The 21889-nt window shown below is 44.9% G+C and overlaps 2 protein-coding genes across 2 annotated transcripts in view; one reads left to right on the forward strand and one right to left on the reverse strand.

Annotated features, from left to right (window-relative positions):
- EIF3A (eukaryotic translation initiation factor 3 subunit A) overlaps positions 1-14052 on the forward strand; it is a 38108-nt gene extending 24056 nt beyond the window's left edge. Inside the window, exons 13-22 of the mRNA XM_090056575.1 lie at positions 248-352; positions 1410-1523; positions 1768-1890; positions 2889-3042; positions 3626-3810; positions 6073-6164; positions 8184-9370; positions 10903-11077; positions 11455-11615; positions 12625-14052. Of these exons, the coding sequence (XP_089912701.1) occupies positions 248-352; positions 1410-1523; positions 1768-1890; positions 2889-3042; positions 3626-3810; positions 6073-6164; positions 8184-9370; positions 10903-11077; positions 11455-11615; positions 12625-12974 (2646 nt within the window). The 3' untranslated portion in view covers positions 12975-14052. The remainder of the gene's footprint in view (positions 1-247; positions 353-1409; positions 1524-1767; positions 1891-2888; positions 3043-3625; positions 3811-6072; positions 6165-8183; positions 9371-10902; positions 11078-11454; positions 11616-12624) is intronic.
- A 1671-nt stretch (positions 14053-15723) lies between these two features.
- NANOS1 (nanos C2HC-type zinc finger 1) lies at positions 15724-21612 on the reverse strand. Its single transcript, XM_090056576.1, has one exon. It carries the CDS (start codon positions 21609-21611, stop codon positions 20769-20771), a length of 843 nt encoding a protein of 280 aa, XP_089912702.1. The 5' UTR covers position 21612; the 3' UTR covers positions 15724-20768.
- Between the last annotated feature and the right edge of the window lie 277 nt (positions 21613-21889).

A 21889-nucleotide genomic window follows, 5' to 3' on the forward strand; every position in this document is an offset into this window, starting at 1 on the left:
CAGGTCCTTTGTGTGATGTCTGGGCTCTGTCTTAAAATTCAGATTAGTGTCCATTAGATGCCTTTAAAAGTAACATACAGGTTGTACAATAGACACTCACAGAAGCCTAAAATGTTTCCATTATCAGCCAGTTTGAAGACTAAGTGATAAACTGCAGAAAAGTTAAAGTAAATAGAGGAAGCTGCATTCATGCTAGGAAACCAGCATTTGCTTTCTGTTCTGTTAATTATCTTTATCTGGTTTGTAGGATCTTGAAGAATTGGACCCTGACTTCATTATGGCTAAACAGGTTGAACAGCTGGAGAAGGAAAAGAAAGAACTCCAAGAACGTCTGAAGAATCAGGAGAAGAAGGTATAGAGCAATGGTTCTCAATCTTTTTAGACTCGAGGCACCCCTCCAAAAATGTTAAAAATAAATATTGTGCATATTATAATACTATAGTATGCATATTGGAATTCATTTATTTTAAAGTAATTGGAGGCAGTTGATTAAATAATAATATTCACACCACAGCACAGCACAGCTTCTGCAGAGCCAGGTCTGGAAATAGCTCTGGCAGGAGTGTGAAACCCTGCATAATGACTCCTTGAAATGGAGGTGTATCGAACTGTTTTGCTTAATGGAAGCGGCATCTGTCTCCAGGCTGCTGCCACCTCGGGGTGAAACTGCCCTACATGCCTCCTTTTTCAGGAGGCACATCAGAGCTGAATCAAGAAGAGCTTCAGCAGAAACATGCCTGTCTGCATAAAGTACTTCTTTCTGCTGCAGCTGCTTCTCAGGTTATGTCTGATGTGCCTCCTGAAAAGAAGTGCACAGGGCTGGAATTATGGCACCCTATTTGAGAACCACTGGTACAGAGTGGTGAGAGGCATGGCTTGTCTCCACAGAAACGTATACAGTTATAATTACCTGTTGTAAACTCTGTTTATATTTGCTTGTGTACTCAGTTATATTGGTTTTAATACAGTTATCTGTTTGCCTTGCCCCTGTGCATTCACTGGGGCAAATTATAAACCGATAAAGGCAGGCTTACATTGATTTACTGTCCACATACAAATGTGCACTGATACTTCGGCGCATATCGTATCAGCACCAATGGAAGGAAAATTGACATAATTGGCAGTTGGCTTTTTTTGGCTGATGTGACTGATAACATTGCTGATAAATGCCGTGTGCGTGCGCGCAACTGCAGCATGGGAGTGGATCTGGGGTAAGCGCTGCCCAGGCAGGGCTTGGGACAGAGCTGTGAAAGGCTGGTCCGGGATGCGGGGGAGTGGGTCCTGCTGCTCTGTGCACCCCTGGAGAAGCAAATCTGTGAAGTACAAATATTTTTAGCATACCAGGTTTGGTGCTGCTTTACATAAGATAGGTTAAAATTACATACATATTTATATATTTCTCTATTTAGATTGACTATTTTGAACGAGCAAAACGCTTAGAAGAAATTCCTCTAATAAAGAGTGCCTATGAAGAACAAAGGGTTCATGATATGGAGCTGTGGGAGCAGCAGGAAGAAGAAAGGGTAAGGAGTTTTCATTTCAAATGGCAGAATCATTTAGTAATTTGTATAAGAGCTGTATTTGTTGGCTTGTATGATGTGGAGGTTTTCAGCTTCTTACGGGTGGACAGCAATACCCTTTTGCCTCAGCCGAGGTGGAGAGAATAGGCAGCTATCTGATGATATGCTGTCTTCAGTGATGGTTTATGCGTATTGAAAAAAAAGTAATAAAGTTTTTTATCATCGTTTACTACTTGTATTTTTACAGATCACCACTCTGCAGCTGGAACGTGAGAAAGCCCTTGAGCATAAGAACAGACTATCAAGAATGCTGGAAGATAGAGACTTATTTGTAGATAGGCTCAAGACAGCACGGCGATCAATTTATGAGGTGAACAAGATCCTCTGTGCTTGTTGTAAAAATGCTTCCATGAAGTACTAGACTTGATTTGTATCCTTACTGTTCCTCGTGAAAAGGATGAATGAGTTAGTGTATGCAGCTGTGGGGGGAAAAAGTAGTTTTAGTTTATGCTACTAATAGACAAAATTGGTGCTTGGCTCTCTTTCTGACTGTCCAGAAGAGTTTCATCATGAAGTTTCAGGGGATAATCCAAATTCAGTGTGTTAAACCTTTAAAAGAAAAAGATGGCTGCCACAATGTAACATTAAAGCAGAACAGTTTTATAATTCAAGGGAGTTATCATATCCCAAAGCCTTTGTCTACATTTCATTATCTTTCATTGCAGGTTATGTTAAGAGTAGGGCTGGAAGGAGAGATGTCCACAAAACTATCTGGAAGATGGACCCATATCCCTTCCTAAGCACCATCACTGACATGGTGATACAGTCATTTAGCAGGAGAAGTAAGCATTAAAAGCTGTATTTTAGCTCTTAATGCAGTATGGAGCTGGAGATGAGGGAGCCAGAACCATGTGACTAGTTAGTTCTTTTGGGCCACAAATAATACACAGGCTATAATTCAGAATCACAGAACTTCTTGGAGTAATATTGAAAATCTCTGTACTCTGAAGAACTGGCTTTATGTGATTTTTTTTTTTTTTTTTTTTTTTTTTTTGTGGCAGTAAATGTAATTCCTTCAAGATGAGCAGCAATCAAACCACTATCTGATTCTTGTCATATGTAGGAGTTGTGTTGCTTCATTTCTAATTTGCAGAAATGAATTACTGGCTTGTAAAATGGCTAGTAGATAGGAAAAAAGGATGACTAGCAAAACATGTTGACACAGTCATTGTGTATTATCAGTGTGAAGTCAAGAAGTTACAACATGTTTGTGTGTCTGGCATCTGATGAAGTCAGTAACCTCAGCAACTCTGAAGCTACGAGAAGTTAAGGACTGTTGGTTTTACTCCTGCTCTTCATGTGTTTTAGGAAAAATTGAAACAGTTCCAAGACAGGTTAGCAGAAGAAAGGCATACTCGTTTGGAGGAACGCAAAAAACAACGCAAAGAGGAGAGGCGGATTACCTATTACAGAGAAAAAGAGGAAGAAGAGGAGAGACTGCGAGAGGAGCAGATGCTTAAAGGTAAAGTTAAGACACTTGGATTGAATGAACAGAATAGAATTGTATCTCTCTTTGAACCACCGCGAAAACTTAGTGTCAGTTTTAGGTTGCCCTATTCTATCATGTTGGAGACAGTTTCTCTCTGAGTAGGAAGGTTCATTATTCCTTATCAGCCATTGCATTTTGTGAACTGAACTGTGCAGCCAACCAACCTTCTGGCAGTATCTCTATGTTCGCACACAGTGAAAAACAGAGACAGGTGTGTGAAGGGCGAGTGGGTGAGCTGAGGCATGTGGATGAATGGTGCGTGGTGAAAGAACATGAAAAAATGGGATTTAGAGAGCCTTTGCCTTTGGGTTTTAAATTTGAGTTCTGGCAGTCATTTTGTACATAAGCCATTATGTTTTTCTTTTACTTGAGAGTTACTTGGTTACAAAAGAGGAATGCCATTGTTCATAAACCCTAAAATGCTTACCTTGGCTTTTGGGTGTGAAGAGGAGATTGAATCCTCTCTTCCTTCCGTTCTAAACAATTAGAGAGGACTTGCTTTATTGTGTATTTAAACTTCCTTGAAAGAAAAATGTTTTACACATTCTTGTTGCAGAGCGTGAAGAGAAGGAACGTATTGAACGTGAGAAACGTGAGCAAGAACAGCGTGAATACCAGGAGCGGGTCAGAAAACTAGAAGAAGTGGAGAGGAAAAAACGTCAAAGAGAACTCGAGATTGAAGAGAGAGAGCGTCGCAGAGAGGAGGAGAGAAGGGGTCTTGATGATCCATTTTCAAGAAAGGTAACGGTTCTGGTTTGTTTACAGATTGGTTACTTTTTCCTCTGCTAAAGGTTTGTCAGAAGTGGAAAATATAGCTCAGTTGTGTTAATGAAAGCAGTGCAGAGATATATCTCCAAAGGGGAGAAATTAAAATATTTTGTTAATGGTTGGAGATCAGCTATTTTCAGTTCACTCAGTGGAGGCCTCAGGAAACTACTGTTATGCCAGAGCACCAAGATTTTTGAAGACTGTAAGGGTAGAAGGGATATAGATTTTCTTTTGGTCAGCGTGTATTTTGTGAATTGCCTTTCTGAAATAAAACCATAATGACATAAGATGAAGTTGTGAAGCACAAGAGCTCTTAAAGGAAAGTGAAAATATAATCCCAGGGTGAGAGCAGAAGTAGGAGGAAGGAGGGTGAGCCAAAAGACTCAGTGGCAGCTGCAGCAGGAGAGCAACAGAGAGAGGGAGGTGTGCCTGAACAGGGAGTTCAAGTAATGGTAACTTGTTAACTATCCAGGGGTTGGATGTGGGCTGCCAGTTGGACAGCTCTTGCATTGTCTTCTACAGCTCATACAGAACTTCTATTCATTAACAACTGAAACGCTCTTTTCAAGAATAGTTAGAAATTATATGCCTTTATTTGATAGAGGGAGGAGTGTTCATCTCTCAAAAAACAGACTAAAGCTCAAGATGACACCTGCATCTAATATAATTGTACAAATACATGTTGGTGTAAATTGAGGTGCTAGATACTCAGAAATATTTTAGAGGCTCTTCACAATGTTGCAGTGTTTAAAAGTTCTAGTCATGGGCATGTACTATGCTAGGTCTGGACAGACACAAAAAAGTGAGAGATGTCCCCTGCCTCAGAAACTCTATAATCAAGGTATTGGGTAAGAGCTCAGACTGAGAAGAGTGTAAGGAAACAGTGAGACGTGTTGTGGTAGAGAAGACCAGAGCTTAAGGTGTTACGTAGAAAGAATCTGCAAGGTTTAGACATAGCCCGATTGTGAGGAATAGATGATCGTCCAAATTGAGGATTATGTTGACATTATGGGCCTGAGTGAACTTGTGGATCCAGGGTTTTGAGAGTTCATTTGGGGCCATGTTGAACTGGAGGCAAGACATCTGTGAGATCTGGGGGATAGGCTAAGATTTCAGTTTGGACAGAAGGAAGTAGGTGTGAAATAGTGGGGTAGGGCTATATAAACTCAGCATTAAGATGGTAATGGAATACATAGAGGTAAATTAAGGTCATCTATAGGGCAACCGTATGGGACAATGAAATATGGGACATTGCCTGCCGGGGGTGCCCTCCCCCCCCCCCCCCCCCGGCTGCATGCGGGACACCACTGGTAGTAAGCTAAGGAGTCAATGGCTGTCTTAATCACCTTTTGTTCTTTACTTCACAGGTATTAACAGTCCACTTTGTAATGGGATTCCATTAATCAACCTAACTTATTAGGGCAATTTTGGTGTCTGCTAGGGCCAGTCCAGGACATATGGTCATCCTAGTCATCTCTCTGTTTAAAAAAAAAAAGTTTTGTATCTAGAGTACTTTGAGACATTTGTCCTGTAAGGTTTTGTTTATTAGAAGGTCATGTCATGAAATTAATAAATAATACTTTGACCAGGCTAAGATCGATATCATTGGATGCCTGCTGCCATGTATGGTAGTAATGTAAAATGTCTTTGACTTAAGTATTGGTACATTAGGATTAAAATCTAACTGCCAGTTTTTAATGCTACAGAATTGATCCTGTACTCATTGGATCTAATAAACGTTTTAATTTGTTAGCCTCTAGGTATCCAAAAACACTGGGTACAGTGCCTTGCACATTGGGGCCCCGTTTTTTGTTGGTTCTTAAGCTTTCTCACAACAAGCAAGATAACAATCGGGTAGGGCTACTATTTAGCTCAGCCAACTTCATATTAGTCTGCTGTCCTGTAGAGTGTAACACTTGAATACTTGATGCCATGGCATGGGGTTAAGTGAATAAGCTGTGTCTAGAAATTGTGTGCACAACTCTGTATTTTAGAGTTACCAAAGAGGATGCTACTAAGTTGCAGCAGGGAAGTTGAGGTTTGATATTAGGAAAAACTCACTAGCAGGGTTACCCAGAGAGGTTGTGGAATCTCTAACCTTGGAGGTTTTTAAGACTTGGCTGGGATGAACTAGTTGGGGTTGGTCCTGCTTTGAGTGGGGGGTTCGACTAGATGACCTCCTGAGTCCCTTCTCACCCTAATTTTCTCTTCTCATTTATTTTGGTGTACATATAGGAGTCATCTCGCTGGGGAGACAGAGATGGTGAAAGCTGCTGGAGAAGAGGTGCTGAGCCAGAATCAGAGTGGAGAAGAGGACCACCAGAAAGGTATTTATAGAGAAATTGAGCACAATGTGGTTTGGGCCCAGCTTGTAGACATTTTTACCATTGCTGTTTTCCAAGTTGCCTTCGCCACAAATATAGATCTATCTAGCATTTGCACCTTTAGAAGGTGCCTCCAGGGATTTTTTAAAATCCTTTGTGAAGATTCTAAAATTAGAGAAAAGGTGTGAGAAGCATAGATTTGGGAGGGGGGCAGAACATGATGAGATATATAAGGTAACAGACAACTCAGTTGTATGATTTCTCATGCATTCTTTTTCTGGTAACTGAAGATGCATAAATTTCAAGGCTTAGTTAAACCATTTTAATTGTATCCAGTTGATACCAGCAAACATCTAGTATATTGACAGCTGATAAAAAGATTTTTCATTTCCTAAAAATCAAGTTTGTTCACAGCTGTTTTCACTTGCATGATATGCTGCAGAACTAAAAAAGTGGGGAAGATAGTGACTAGATAAAGACTTTGTTGAAGAATTTTTCTTTAGGAAATTGAAAGATGTCAGGAAAACCCCAACAAAACCCTTGTGGGAGCAGAATTCAGCGTTTTGCAAGCGATTTAAGTTCAAGATGGCTGAAAGGAGGGCTGAAAATATATGCTCCAAACCGAAAGAAAGATGGAAAGAAAAGGCCACTTTGATCAAAAATGATGAGAAGACGTGATGGGGAGAATTTAATGGCAGGATGTTTTGAAGCTGCTTATTTTTTCATGTCCAAATATTTAGGATGTTTGAACATGTTCACTGGTAGCTGAAATTTTCAACGGGGCTGCTTAAAGGGAGAAATAATAGGAGCTACTATGCATCTAACAATTCAAACTTTTGCTTTCCTTTTTCATGGTGTCACAATGAATCAAATCCTATCATATCAAAATAGCCTTTGAAAACTTACATGAGGCTATTGAATATTATCTTGACTACTTCTTAGTTTGACCCAACAGAGAAATTAGTAATCTAATTTTAGTAGTCAGAGATGATGGACATAATTCTGGATTTTTTTATGCACCTGAAGTCTCACTGACTTTAGTGAGAGTTTGGATGTCCAACTGGGGATTACCGTCTGTTTTTATAAACTATCACAGTCCATGAGAAACTGAAACCCAGGTATCTCCTTGTCCCAGGGCTCCAAAAACATATACACACTATTTGCATCTTTATGACAACTTATCATTTGTTCCTGACCACTGACTGGTGAAGAAACTGCTTTTGGAAAATCAGTTTTCTTTCCATTATAGGAAAACTATTTGTTGTCAAATCTGTGGGTTATTACCTGCATGTATAAGTAAAATAGGAGCTATGTTGATCATATTAAGTACTGGTGTGAGCATAGAATTACAATACACAGGCCACGTGTTAATTTTCTAAATTTTTAGGGGCTCTGCGGGCCGGATAGAATGGCCTGGCAGCCACATCTAGCCCCTGAGGCACATTTTGCCCACCTCTAAACTAGATGTTAGTCTGCAGCTTTTCTGGATTGCCATGTGTGGTGGTATCAGGAGCCATGCTTTAAGAGGAATACACTTAGATACCAGTTCCTTTCCTGCTCTTAGATTCTCACAAACCAGCCTGGAAGTAGGCAGTAATTCAAGTCAGAGCTGTTCTTATCTTTGTAGTGCTGGAGTTCACCAGCAGGGGAGCTGCTTGAGACCTGCTCCAGTGGCCAGGCCTGTGGACAGGTGATGCCTTCTGCCTCCTTACCATAGTCATAAGGCTACTTGAACTTGAAAATAGTGATGGCATTGGGTTGGCAAATACCTTTACAGCCCCAATCTGAAAGCAGTTTGCTGAAAATACCATTACTTGAACAGAGGTGTGCTGGTTGTAGCTGTGTTGGTTTAAGGATGTAGGCAGACAGGTTCTTTGGGTGAATCTGCTATCTTTTATTAGACCAACTAAAGTAGTTTGAAAAATACTTCTTTGCAAGCTTTCGGGTACAACACCCTTCTTCTCACTCTAACGCATACATTTTTTCCTCCATGTAAACTCACTCTTTCTGTGTGGTTAATAGGGACTGGCGTCGGGGAGAAGCACGAGATGATGAAAGGCCCTTCCGACGAGGAGATGATCCAATTAGACGTGGGGGTGCTGATGAAAATGAGCGTCCTCCTGCAGAAACAACTGATGAGATGGGCCCCAGGCGTGAAGTGGATGAGGACAGGGGCCCCAGGCGGGGCTTGGATGAGGACAGGGGCCCCAGGCGGGGCTTGGATGAGGACAGGGGCCCCAGGCGAGGCTTGGATGAGGACAGGGGCCCCAGGCGAGGCTTGGATGAGGACAGGGGCCCCAGGCGAGGCTTGGATGAGGACAGGGGCCCCAGGCAGGGCTTGGATGAGGACAGGGGCCCCAGGCAGGGCTTGGATGAGGACAGGGGCCCCAGGCGGGGCTTGGATGAGGACAAGGGGAGCTGGCGGGCTGCAGATGAGGACAGGGGCCCCAGGCGCGGCCTGGATGAGGACAGGGGCCCCAGGCGCGGCCTGGATGAGGACAGGGGCCCCAGGCGCGGCCTGGATGAGGACAAGGGGAGCTGGCGGGCTGCAGATGAGGACAGGGGCCCCAGGCGCGGCCTGGATGAGGACAGGGGCCCCAGGCGCGGCCTGGATGAGGACAGGGGCCCCAGGCGCGGCCTGGATGAGGACAGGGGCCCCAGGCGCGGCCTGGATGAGGACAGGGGCCCCAGGCGCGGCCTGGATGAGGACAGGGGCCCCAGGCGTGGCCTGGATGAGGACAGGGGCCCCAGGCGTGGCCTGGATGAGGACAGGGGCCCCAGGCGCGGCCTGGATGAGGACAGGGGCCTCAGGCGCGGCCTGGATGAGGACAGGGGCAGTTGGAGGGCTGCAGATGAGGACAGGGGCCCCAGGCGTGGCCTGGATGAGGACAGGGGCCCCAGGCGTGGCCTGGATGAGGACAGGGGCCCCAGGCGTGGCCTGGATGAGGACAGGGGCAGTTGGAGGGCTGCAGATGAGGACCGGGGTCCCAGGCGTGGGCTGGACGAGGACCGGGGTCCCAGGCGTGGGCTGGATGAGGACAGAATATTGAGACGAGATGAAGACAGAGGGCCCTGGCGTAGTTCAGATGAGGACCGACTCTCAAGACGTGATGATGACAGGGGTCCGTGGCGTGGAGGGGATGATGACAGAGGTCCCAGACGTGGCGATGACTCAAGACCCGGACCTTGGAGACCATTTGGTAAACCAGGTAGGAATAATTTGGTAACTAAATGATAGACTTCTTTGTAATGAAACCTGCTCCCAAAGCTAGATTTATTAACTATAATAAGATGCTGTATACTAAGCATTTGATCCTGGAGACAGGGTGTAGGTCTACATTGGTCTAAGTGACTGTCAGTTTGATCAATTTGAATTCTTTTCTCTTTTAAATTAAACTTTCTTTTTGCTGATTTTTTTTTTTTTTAAATCCACATGTAAAAAATATTAATGTGTATTCATTTGTTGTGAGAACTGCACATAAGATGATGTAGGCCCAATTTTTTATTTATATTTGAAGGCATCCAAGTACAATGTCTAAGTGAGGACAGCTAACATGTTTTTGCCGTTTAAGCAGATTTTTGGTCCTATTTCTACCAGTCATGCTGCAGTGCCCTCCATTAGTCTTGTTGAAGCTGGTACAGAGGGGAAAGGTATTTTGGGCCAGGAGGGAGCCTGACTAGTTCACTGAAATAGAAATTGTCTTGGAAGTAAAGGGGCCCTAGCTTCTGCCCCTCAGCCCTGCCTCCCACTTCATCTGATATCTGTTAAACACCAAATGTAGAAACTTAATTTTAGGCAGAGCCAGAACTCCCTCTTCCCAGGCCCTGGAGTTAGGGCACTTTGCTGGGAAGTGGGAGATATAGGCTCTAACCCCTTCTTGGCATGGGGATCCTAGAACCTTGGTCTCCCTGGGCAAGTGTCTGAGCCATTAGATTATTGGCTAAAATATGGGAGGATCCTTTTCCCCCTCCCTCTTCGCATTTTGGTCCTCAATCCATATAAGTGGGGGAAAATGCCTTCTGCACACGTACACTTATACATGCAAATAGCATTTAGTAGATGTTAATTGAAATAATTCAAATTTAACAACAGTAAGAGCGAGTCCAAAGAACCGCGATTCCTAATAACGTTCATTTAGTCTAAAATCTTCTTCCTTGTAGGTTGCCACTGAGGACTTTAGTTAAGGCTATGCTAACTAAATTCTTTTGCTTGTTTTTGCACATGCATCAGTAAGCTCTTGGAGAAGTTTTGGATGTGTGATTTGAGTAGAAAATACAGATTATGTTCAACCCTTTTTTTGATCTACAATAGAGAATATGGATCTTTTCCTTTTAGGCATGTAATCAGGATTACAAACAAAAGGTCTTTACCTTTTTTGTCCCTGTGTGGTTTCTTCTTGAATTCTGCACATATGTCCTTGTTCACCTTGAATGAGTTATGCAGGGGCAAAGGCTTGAGAGGAAAGCTACTCTTTCTTTAAGGTGGTGGTTTTCAATGTCTTGTCTGTGGACCCTAGGGGGTCTGCCAACTAGGAGGTCCATGAAAGATGACCATGATCAATCATGAATACCCACACTTAAAATTCACAGGGGTCTGTACCTCCATTCAAAATTTCCAAAAGGGACCACACCTCTAATTGACATTTTTTTAGGGGTCTGCAAATGAAAAAAGGTTGAAAACCACTACTTTAAGGCAAATGAACAGTTTTCTTGACTCTCTGACTCCTTTTGTTATGTCTAGGTGGGTGGAGAGAACGAGAAAAGGCTCGTGAAGACAGTTGGGGACCCCCAAGAGACTCCAGACCCTCAGCAGACCGAGAATGGGATAGAGATAAAGATCGTGATGAAAATGAAAGGGACCGTGATTTTGACAGAGATCGTGACTTTGATCGGGATGATCGTTTCCGACGCCCTAGGTTTGATTTTCTGTTTTTTTATGAAGATCTGAGTATTGTTAAAACCACCAGCATTTTTAAAACGTGGTCGTTTGTAGATTTCTTAAAGGAGAACAGTTTGGCTTTTATTAAATCATATTATGAAGGAAATCTCAGTTGTAGGAAGCAATTATAGAATGTTTGCTGTATGTAAACGTTGGAAGCCTTTATTACCAAAAGAGTTGATCTTGTATTGTAATGGAGAGGTCTTTAAGTCCTCCGATAAGTGCCTTATGTGTCTGGGATGCTGTTGCACTGAAAATGTTTGTCTTCCAACTGTCGTTGTCCATTGCAGCAGAAGCCAGGATGTAAAGAGTTAAACCTTTTCTTTTTCTTTTTTTTTTTTTAAATCGCAAAAGGGATGAAGCTGGTTGGAGGCGAGGACCAGCTGAGGAAACTTCCAGCTGGCGAGATTCACCTCGCCGAGATGAGTGGGACAGAGGTGGCCGTGATCTTAGAGATCGGCGTATTGATGACAGGGACAGAAGAGGACCTCCACTCAGAGCAGACCGTGAAGAACGTAAGAGTGTTTTCCTTTATCAGTTTAAATCTTGACAATAAGAGTGCTCATTTACATTAAGGCTTCTGTATGCTGCTTCAACCATGTGCTGTAGTGACTGCAGTATATTTTATTCCAACTTTAACATTTCTTTATAATGTTAGAGTGACGTAAAGGTACTATGGCATAAAGGAGTCTATAGCAGTACCAGAAAATCTATTCCACGTACTAGAGTAGTTGGTCAATATTCTGACAGGTTTCAAGCATGCACTTACACACAAGTGGATTTAGTTGGGAGCTTGAATGTATTGTGATCTGATCCTACCTGATAGAATGATTCAGAAGGAGCAGCATAACATTTCTGAGTGTGTGAGAGGAAGAGGATCTGTTGTTTCATTTTTATGTTTTTTAATATATAGATGCTTTCAAATACCAAACTGAGGTTGTATTTAATTTTGTCCTTTCTGCTGGAATAAGTAATGTTTAACACAACAGCATGTTTTGCAGCACTGTTCTGAGCAAGGTGAAATATTACAACTTAGTGCCAGTTCTGCTACTTTTGGTATTGCCTGAAAGTTGATAAATAGCTGGTAGTATTTTGAACCAGTATATCCTTAAAATCTTCTATGTTGCCTTTAAAATTTTCATTTTTTTCAGTTTTAAGGATTTGTCTTGTTATGAAACTTACCTCTTTCCAGACAGATATTGGAAGCTGTTTTCTTATATTCTGGTGGTATTGGCTGCCTGAATTTTTGTTTTAATTCTGTGCTTGTTTCATGTACATTATCAGTGAATTTATGGCAGTGTTGATTCAAGAGATTGGGTTCTATTCTAAGCAACTGAAAAGTGGTGAGCTCACCATTGGTTGGTTTCCATTACAGTGATATAAATTCAGACCTAGTTTATGACCTGGGACTGAAAGCACTTAGAAAACTGTGCAAGAGGGGAAGGTGGACATCACTGAATGAAATTATCAGTGCTAGGCTTGATGAGTGACTTGATTTTAATGCATGTCCTTGCATATTTTTAGCCAACTCATGGCGGCGTGGTGATGACAGGAGAGAAGAGCGTGGCGAAGAACGTGAAGCTGTGCGGCGACCTGCTCCTGCTTCTGCTTTGTCGCCTGCTCCTACTCCATCTCATGCTCCTGCCTCTGCCCGTGCTGTTTCTCCTTCTCCTGCCTCTGCCCTTGCCCCCGACTCTGCGCCTGCCCCTGCCCCTGCCCCTACCCCTGCCCCCATCCCTGCCCCTGTTTCCAAGGAAGGAGAAAAAGATGGAGAGAAAGAGAAGGCTGCCTGGAAAACAGAAAAAGAGAAAGAATCCCTTCGTCGCATTAAAAATGAGACAGACGAAGATGGATGGACCACTGTACGGCGTTAAGTCAAAAAAAAATGCAGTTTAAACAGGCATTTTAGCATTGATTTGATGAAATCCACAGATTATATTTGTGCTTATAAACATTCTGAATTGGAGTTCTTTAACCAATATTTTGAGGTAACCTGAAAGCATGAGCCTGTATTACTTACTCGTATTTAGATTGATCATGCACAAAACTCACAGCAGAAGGTTGGGAATTGGATGCCAGGTTCTGAAATTTCAAATGTTGCTGATTTCACAGGTTGTTACTAAATAAAAATGTGAACCCTGTGGTTAACTTGGGTAATACCTATATCTCAGACCAAAAAAACCCAGGCCTTTTAATTTTTAAATGAATATTTTTTTCTTTATTGGAAATGAGGTATGATTTTCACAGGACATGCATTTGAAAACAAATCTCTGTTCACATCATGGTGGCATTATTGAAAAGGCAGAGCTGGATCCATTTCCATAATTGGCCAAATTGGTAAAAACCTGTCCCCCTATTTAGGTATTTTTGAAGGCAGGAAGTTTTTGTGAGAGGTATTTTATCATTATCTAAATTCAGTAAGTTGTTTAAATTTGAATGAATTACAGTAAACATTATGACCATTAGCTACACTGGGTTATTTTCTGTAGATTTTACTTGAATACGTATGCCTCTAAAGCCATTTTGCAGTCTTTGTTCTAATAATGAATACTGCTGCAGTGTAAAACAACAAAACATAAGGCTTTTGGAATTCAAGCATTTTGGTAAACATACAGCTATATATTTTCTGTTTCCAATAGCATAACTGCTTTCCATACTGGATAATTCATGCCTTTCAAGCATTTATAAATATTGTCATATTTAAAATGTGTGGTTTTTGGAGGAATTTTTCAGATTCTCCAGTCCCATCCCTCCCCCCTCCCCCCAATTCTTTGTCTTCAGGGTAAATGCTTTTCCTCTCAACAAGTGCTTTGTGGTAATGGCTGCAGTTGACTTCAATTTTGGGGTGCAGTAACAATGTTATTGATTAAGTAGCTGGGATTTTTGAAGCCAGCACAGAACTTACTGCTGTGTGTTTCTTCTTCAATGATAAATAAACAACTTATGGAATTAGCTCTTGCAGTGCTTTGTCTTTAGTTAAACTTTTGCTATGTATTCAAGAAGCTCAGCTGCTCAACTGGCTTCTGCTTCCCTCATGCATATTATTTTCTGTCACTGTTGAAGAATGTAGCTTGCCATTCAAATGGTTTTTTTGACTGAAAGAGTGATTTAGTTGAGGCAGAAGTGAACTTGCATTGTACATTGCTGCTTTTGTCCTTTCCCAAGCATGTCCAATAGGGCTGTGTGAAATGGCACCGTTCCATTTTGACTTGTGTTTCAACAGAATAGCGTTTCGTTTTGAATTTCGTTTCAATTTGAAACGGCTGTTCAGTTTCATTTCTTTGAAACGGTTTTGCTGTTTCAGCGTTTCGCCCATAGGCTGTAATGGGGACGGTTGAAACAGCCTATAACTTTGTCATTTCTGGCCTGATTTGGATGAACCTTTCAGGAATGGTAGCCCCTTCTAAGGGCATGAAGCTTGCCATGTTTAAAGGAGATAAGTGCAGGGGTTTCAGGGACACTGCACCTCAGAGTCTTGAAAGCAAAAAACTCGTGTGTATGTGTTAAGCCACAGCAGGGTCAAAACTGCAGGTGTGCTAGCCCCTGCTGAGGCCACAAAGCCTGCCAAGTTTCAAGGAGATAGGTGCAGTGGTTTGGGAGAAACTGCACCTCAAGCTGTGGACAACTCATGACATGGGTGACACTGTGTGTTAAGGTGCAGCAGGGTGAAAGCTACAGGCCTACTAGCCCCTGCTGGGGCCACAAAGCTTACCAGCTGTTCAGGAGATAGGTGCAGGGGCTTCTGGGTCCCTGCACCTCTTGCTGCTGACAGGCAAAACTCATGATGTGGGTAGGTGACATCCTTTGACTCACTTAAGCATCCTCTCATGAATTTCTTTTGAGGGAGAGGCACAAGGATTTCTTCGGATGATATTTTTTATTGGACCAGGCTAGCTAAAAGGGTAAGCGTGCGCTGCCTGTGGGAGGTAAGACAATGAGTGTCTAGGAGGCAAATCCCCAATGCTGAAATGATGAAAGCATAAAGTCTTTTTGAAGGTTTAGCTTTCCCTTCTTTCTAAACACCCTTCCCTCTAGGGGAAGCCCTTAGGTTTGGCTTGACTTGGCCTTAAGATGCCAAAGCTGTGACACCTGACATTTTAGACCTGCTGGGGTTTGCAAGCTGTTTATCTGAAATGCTTTCATCTCCTGTGGAAATATCCTTGCATTGTGAACGCTGGCAGGTTGCTGGCCAACCCTGGCACTGTCTTGAGAGAACAAAATGGAGGTTCTGAATAGGCTTGAAATGGTCACAGTGAATTGCAGCGGCTGCAGTGAGGGAGTGGGTCTTCAACTCCACCACCAGAAAGGAGACAGCTGAAAGGACTCAGATTTATCTAGGGAGTTGTCAGAGGTGCAATTAACTTGGGAAGCAAAACAGGTGTTGATCAACATGGGGAGAAGGGATGTTGAGATGTGCCCAGAAAATTCCCTCTGCTCCTTTTTCATTGCTTTCAAGGCACTTGAACATGCCTGCTCTGCGTTTATTAATTCTCTGCTCTTTGCCTGAGTAAAGGGATTTAATACTAGCAGCTTGTGTAGTAAGTCACACAGCTACAGTGAAATACATGCACTGTTTTTGATCATTATGGTAGAACTCTTAAAAGGTGCAGGTGGGAGAAAGTATCACATATCTGCAGCTTTCCAGTTTATTAACACAAAATTATTATCCAGATTTGCTGGTAGATGGGAAATGCTGGTCAAGTAGCCCACATAGGAGTGAAGGAGTACATCTTTGTAAAACAATATACAAAAATTAAAATACTAGTGTTCAGTAACAGATTCACTACTGTTTTTATAAGGGAAACTTACTTTTATTCTGCTAAGATGGATGCTTCATAAAAGATAAGGTCTAATAAATCACAAAACTTCACCCTTTCCATCTCTTGCTGATATTGTTGGGCAGTTGGCTTGATTAGAAAGCACCAAATTTACCTGTCAGTCCTTTAATTACTGCTGCAGGCTTAGTAGTAGTATAATTGGTGGCTACTTTAAGCAGGTGGGCCTTTAAGCATGGGTGTAAGTGTTAAGATACAATGAAGGGAAATTGTAAGTACACAACTTTTTGAAGTGGAAGGGAGGAAGTTGTGCTGTAACAAACCAGGTCATTTCAGTGCTGGAAAGATCCCAGAGAAGCTAACATTGTTGCTATATTGTTGCTTGTTCTACTTATGCCAGGGCATGACCTGGAAGGACAGACCCTCACTTCTGCTACAGGTTTACCTCTGTGCATCTAAAACATGGAACCAAGAGCACATGTGCATGCTCTGGTTTCCTCCTCCTCCTGAAATTAAAAACCAAGATTGGTAACCTGTTGTTCCTCCTGGCAAATGTTGTGGAAGGAAGAACTTGTATTCACTACATGCAATGCTAGAATCCAAGCAAAACCTCTTTGCACAGAGACACTGAGCTAAAACCTCACACCATTTCCAATTTAAAAGTCTTAGTAGCTAATCCTGCTAGTGTTTCAGTACAAATTACTGTGGGTAAACTGGGTGCTGCTACAGTAGTCCTTATATTTCAAAAGCATTTTTCTCATAAATCAGCACTTCAGTCTTTAAAGGGTACCTCCCTCTGCTTACAGGAGCAAGAAATACAGCTGAAGTTGCATATATACTTGAACATTAGCTCCATTAAACCACTGTGAGTGAGTGGAAAGTGTGTTTAAAAAAACCCTGCAAAATCCCACATAGAAGTGCAGTGGATATGGTAGGTCAAGAATGTCTGTAGTGGAAGTGCTCATCAACCAGCATCCATTATGAAGAAGGGAGTTCACAAGTAAAGTTTGATTTGAAGAGGCACTTGCATTGAAGTCCAACATTGCCTTCAGCACATTATAGACAAAATAGGCAATTTTTCACTCATTTACAAATTCATTTTCTTGTCTTTCAGCTCTGCCATCACCCTAGCTGAGCCATGCTGTTTCTCCAGATTAAGCCTAGTAGCCATCCTTTGACTCACTTAAGCATCCTCTCATGAATTTCTTAGGATGATATTTTTTATTGGACCAGCTTTGTGGTTGGCATAGTTAGACAAGCTTTTAAATGCAAGACACTCTTTGTCAGGTTTCAGTCTTATGTTAGATGGCTGGCATCACATATTTGGCAGTACCTTTGTATGGTCAGGTTAAAGTCCTTTAGTTTAAGGAAGAATCTCTCCAAGATCTTGTCTATCCCAACTACATAACTGGTCCAATAAAAGATACCATCTTGAGAAATCCTTGCCTCACAATTTTTGGACCGTCTCACTTCTTGGCATGTAGTGCAAGAGTGATGATGCAATTAACCTTCTCTTTCCTTCTCTGCAGCTGCATTAAACTCTGCTCTTTTCCAGCCCCATCCTACCTCCCTTCCTTTTCTCCAGCTCCTTCCCCCTTGTATATAAATACATTTTAGTCTGAAACAAAGTGAAAACATACACACCCTTTGGACCCTACTTGGCACTCTAGGTGGGGTCCCCATCTCTCTGCCCCCCCATGCCAAATTCATCAAACCCTACATAGTCACAGGAAGGGGGAGTTTCTGTCCTGCAACCCCAGACTATCATTAACTGAAATCACACTCAAACATCTGTCCTCAGAACCAGAGATGCATCCTCATCCTCTTTGAAGAAGCTACCTTTCACTGCTACTGGCCATATTCATCTCATAATCCTATCCTCTTGGACTCTGACTGGTCTCCTTGTTCTTCCTGGTTGTCTCACGAGGCCAGGTCCTCTGTTCTTTTCTATTCTTCTACACCAGTGGTCCTCAACCATCTTAGACTCAAGGCACTCAGAAGATGCCAGCTCTCAATTTCAACTCCATTTTTTTTTTTTTTTTTGACTACCAAAAAATAACAGAGCAATTCTTCTGCAAAGAACTCAGAAAGACAACAGGTTAGAAGGCTTTTAGCACTATGGATTCCTATTTGAAGTCTCAGTTATCATGCTTGCACACCTAATACGGCTGGACTTTGGACAACATCCTTGAAAGGACCTCCAGGCATCCCAGAGTGCAATGGAACCCCGGTTTGGACCATCACTGTTCTATACCTTCTGCAAACCTTCTCTCTGTTGATGATTTTAATACTATTGTGTCCAAACTGAAGTCTCTACTAGTCTAAGATTTCTTTGGACATATCTAGCTGTCAACTCACTTATGGTTAAAGTCATCTTAGTCCCCCTCAAGTTCCACTGTCTCCCTTGTAAACATCACCACTCAGCCCCATAGTCTGGAAAACATCTTAAGACTCTGACCTTGCCCTAGCTCTTCATAGCCAGGCTCTGTTTAAAGTTATGTTCACTTTTGTCCAGGTTCTCATTGTCTTGCAGGGTGGCCACATTTTCCTTTGGTCTCATCTTGCCCTGCTAGTATCATTCAGCCTTCTGCTACAAAGAGTTCTTCTAACCAATTGCTTTGACTAGATCCCTTTATCATTTGAGCTTTTCACCCGCTCCCTCTTCTGTCACAAGCCTAAGATACTGGTCTTTGCCTTTAATACCAATCAATTTTCATTCAGGTTAACTGCTACATCCAGCAATATTAGCCTTCACTGCTCACTTCTTAAATTTAAAAATAGGATCCGTATTTCCCCCCCCCCCCCCAGGTTCACTTTCCTGTGATGTTTGTAGAATACATTGTTTTGGCTCCTGATGTGCTGAGAACATTGCCAACCATGATGCCAAGCTGGTTTTCAGTGGACCTTGCACCCTAGGGCCCTCTTTAATGACTCTGGTTTTGGACACTGATATTGCAACTAAAGGAGAGACTACAGGAGAGTTGTTTGATCCCTGTGTTCATCTCTTAGCTTGGAAGATTGCTAGTGTTCTGCAAGATTTCAAGTTATTGGTTACTGTAGCAAAGGGGTGCTTCACTTGTAGCAACTGCAGATCACCAGAGCACAGCAACTGGTTACCCTTGGTCCCAGTTAGGAGAGAACCCTCGCCTGAAAGGGGACTCCAGGAGGGCACTTGCCAGGGGCAAAACTAAGTGCCAAGTCAAGTGTGACACCACCCTAATTCGATATCCTTATCCCTCGTGCAAGAATGTACTACCTTATTTAACATGCAGTCTGACTACTGTAAAATTTGGCTTCAAGCAAATAAGGCCTATGCAAGGTTTGTTGGATTTAGTGCAGGCTTTTCTGCTCTTTAAGACTTTCCAGTTGGAAGCTGGCAGCTCTAGGCTGTAGTGCTATGTCGCACAAAGTATTACTGTTCCCTTCTTGCACAAGAGGAGGAATGAGGATGGTTGTGCCTGGTGCACGCTAGCAAAGAGGTGCCTCTTTTATACTACTAAAGGTGTTCCCCACTCCTTATCTCCCCTCTTTGTTCACTTGAGTGAGCAAGAAACCTTACATTCAGGAGATGCATGTTCCTAGATGGGAGCAATCTGACCCAAACTCCAAGCAGCAAACCAGACGATTAGTGAGGTTCTCTGTGGAGTAAAAAGTCCCCAGATAGGTGCAGCCTGTTTCACTTCCCAAGCAGCCTCTACTGAGATGGGGCAGCAGAGGGCGCGTTTCCCCTTCTTTTTTCCATTAAATGAGGTCTTATAAGTCTCTTTTTCCTCCAGGAAGATTCAAACATCAGCTTTCTGTTTACTTAAAAGGAGAAGAAAAAAAAAAAATAAGAATGAGCAGCAAGCAGCTGAGCTCATGGGAGCCACAACAATCTGTCGGGGGAAGGACAGCCAGGGGTTTGGCGCCTTATTCACAGAGGAACTCATCACTTTGTGGCTTTCACAGAAATTCTCCAGTTGAAGAACATGTATTAAACTAATAATAATAAAAAAAAATAAAGACCAAAAATAAAGCAGCACAGGGCAGCTGGAGGTACGGCCACTAGGAGCTCCCAGACCAGCTCGCCTACACACGCAGGCTCCAGGTGCGGGCATGGGGAAAAGACGACAGAGGCAGCAGGGTGAAGTCTGTGATGCCTTTACTTTCACTGTATAAAAACAAAAACAAAACAAAAAAAAAAACCCACCCCAAATCCAAACAGCTCCATTGCCATCTGTGGCCAGTACAGGGCGATACAATCTTGACCAACCGGGGAAAACAGGGGAAGGATGAAAAAGGGCTGTTTCTAGATGGCTGGCTGGGCTGGGGGGGCACCCCTGCCCCCCCAATAAAACAGTACAATGAAACCCAGATTTCATTTAAAAAAAACCCAACAAAAACACAAGCGACAGCTGGCGAGCGACCACAGCAGCTCCTCACCCCCTCATCATGACGCCCTCGGCCTCATCCCCACCGCACAGCAGCCTTCGCTCCATCCGCTGGACCGACCTACCTACCTACTCACAGCCACCGGGCCAGGCAGCGCAGCCCCCCCGCCCCCCCCCCCCCCAGCACTCTCCCTCCGCCTCCGGGATGCGGAAACACCAGGGGCGGGCGACGCCGCGAAACCTCTGAGATTTAAAAATTAAAAAAAAGCCACACAAAAAACAACCCCTCCCCCCCGAAAAAATAAAGCAAATACAGTCCTCAGCAGCAGCCCCGAGGGCACTTCTCGCAGGAGATCTCTTCTTCCGCTTAAAATTAGATACAGCGACCCCCCCCCCCCAGCATCAGCACATCCTGCGCCTCCCTCGGGCCGGACCCCGCGTCCATCCGGAGTGCGGCTCCGCCTCAGCCTGGGGTCCGGCTCCGCGCTAAGGCCCGGGCGCGGGCGCGCAGCGAAGGGGCCGCCTAGCGGAGCTTCTTGCCCAAGACGGTCCTGGCGTGTTTGAGCGGGGCCTTGCCCTGCGCCTTGGAGAGCGGGCAGTACTTGATGGTGTGCGCATTGTCCCCGCTGGCCCCGCACAGCGGGCACGTGTAGCGGCGCAGCACCGGGCACAGCACGCGGCCGTCGGGGCCCTTGAGGATGTGCGTGGTGTACAGCGCCACGGCCTCCTTGTTGTTCCGGCAGAAGACGCACACCTGCAGCTCGGGCTTCAGCAGCCGCGCGGGCGGCGCCGCCCAGCCCCAGCCCCAGCCCGGCGGCGAGCGCGCCCGGGCGCGGGCCCGCCGCCCGGCCGCGCAGTCGAGCAGCACGGCGGCGGGGCCGGCGCGGCCGGGGCAGGGGCGGCAGGCGGCGAAGCGCTCCTCCAGCAGCCCGCGGTGGCCGCACAGCTCCAGCGCGCGCAGGTCCAGCGCGCCCTCGAAGTAGGGCGCCTCCTCCTCGTCCTCCTCCTCGTCCTCGTCCTCCTCGTCCTCCTCCGCGGCCGGCCCGCCGGGCGCGGGCGCGGCGCGGAAGCCCTTGTCGTCGCCCACCGCCTTGGTGATGAGCGTGGCCAGCCCCAGGTAGTCGTTCCAGGAGTTGAAGGCGTTGCCGGGGCCCCGGGCGCCGCAGCGGCCGCCCGGCACGAAGTCCACGGCCGGGGGGCGCTGCTCCGGCTCCATCGGCAGCCTGCAGCGCCCCGCACGTCTGTGCGCGCCGCGCCCGCGCGCCGCTCTAGTAGGCGCGTTCGGGGCCGAGGGCGCGGCTCGGCCCAGGGGCCGCGCTCTAATTGGCCAGCGGCCAAGGCGGCCCCGCCAGCCGCGCTCCCCCATTGGCCGCGGCGCGCGGCGGCGTTCCGTCGTGGGCCGGGTCCGGCGCGCAGGTGGAGCCTGGCTGTCGCCGCGGCGCGGCTAGTCCCTGCCCCGGGGCCGGCCGCGGGGGTTGCGCGTCCCGCGGGCGGCCTGCGGGCTGCCGCCGCCGCCGGAGAGGTCGCGTCCCGCTTGTTTTTTGAGTCGCTGCAAACACTTGCATAGCCCGCGGAGCCGGAGGCGGATGGGGGACTCTGAAAAGTGGGGTGTGGAAAGTGCTGTAGCCGCTCCCCTACTCCCCT

This window comes from Crocodylus siamensis, chromosome 7 (genome assembly GCF_052110815.1).
Source record: "Crocodylus siamensis isolate JL-2025a chromosome 7, ASM5211081v1, whole genome shotgun sequence".
Classification (NCBI taxonomy): Eukaryota; Metazoa; Chordata; order Crocodylia; family Crocodylidae; genus Crocodylus; species Crocodylus siamensis.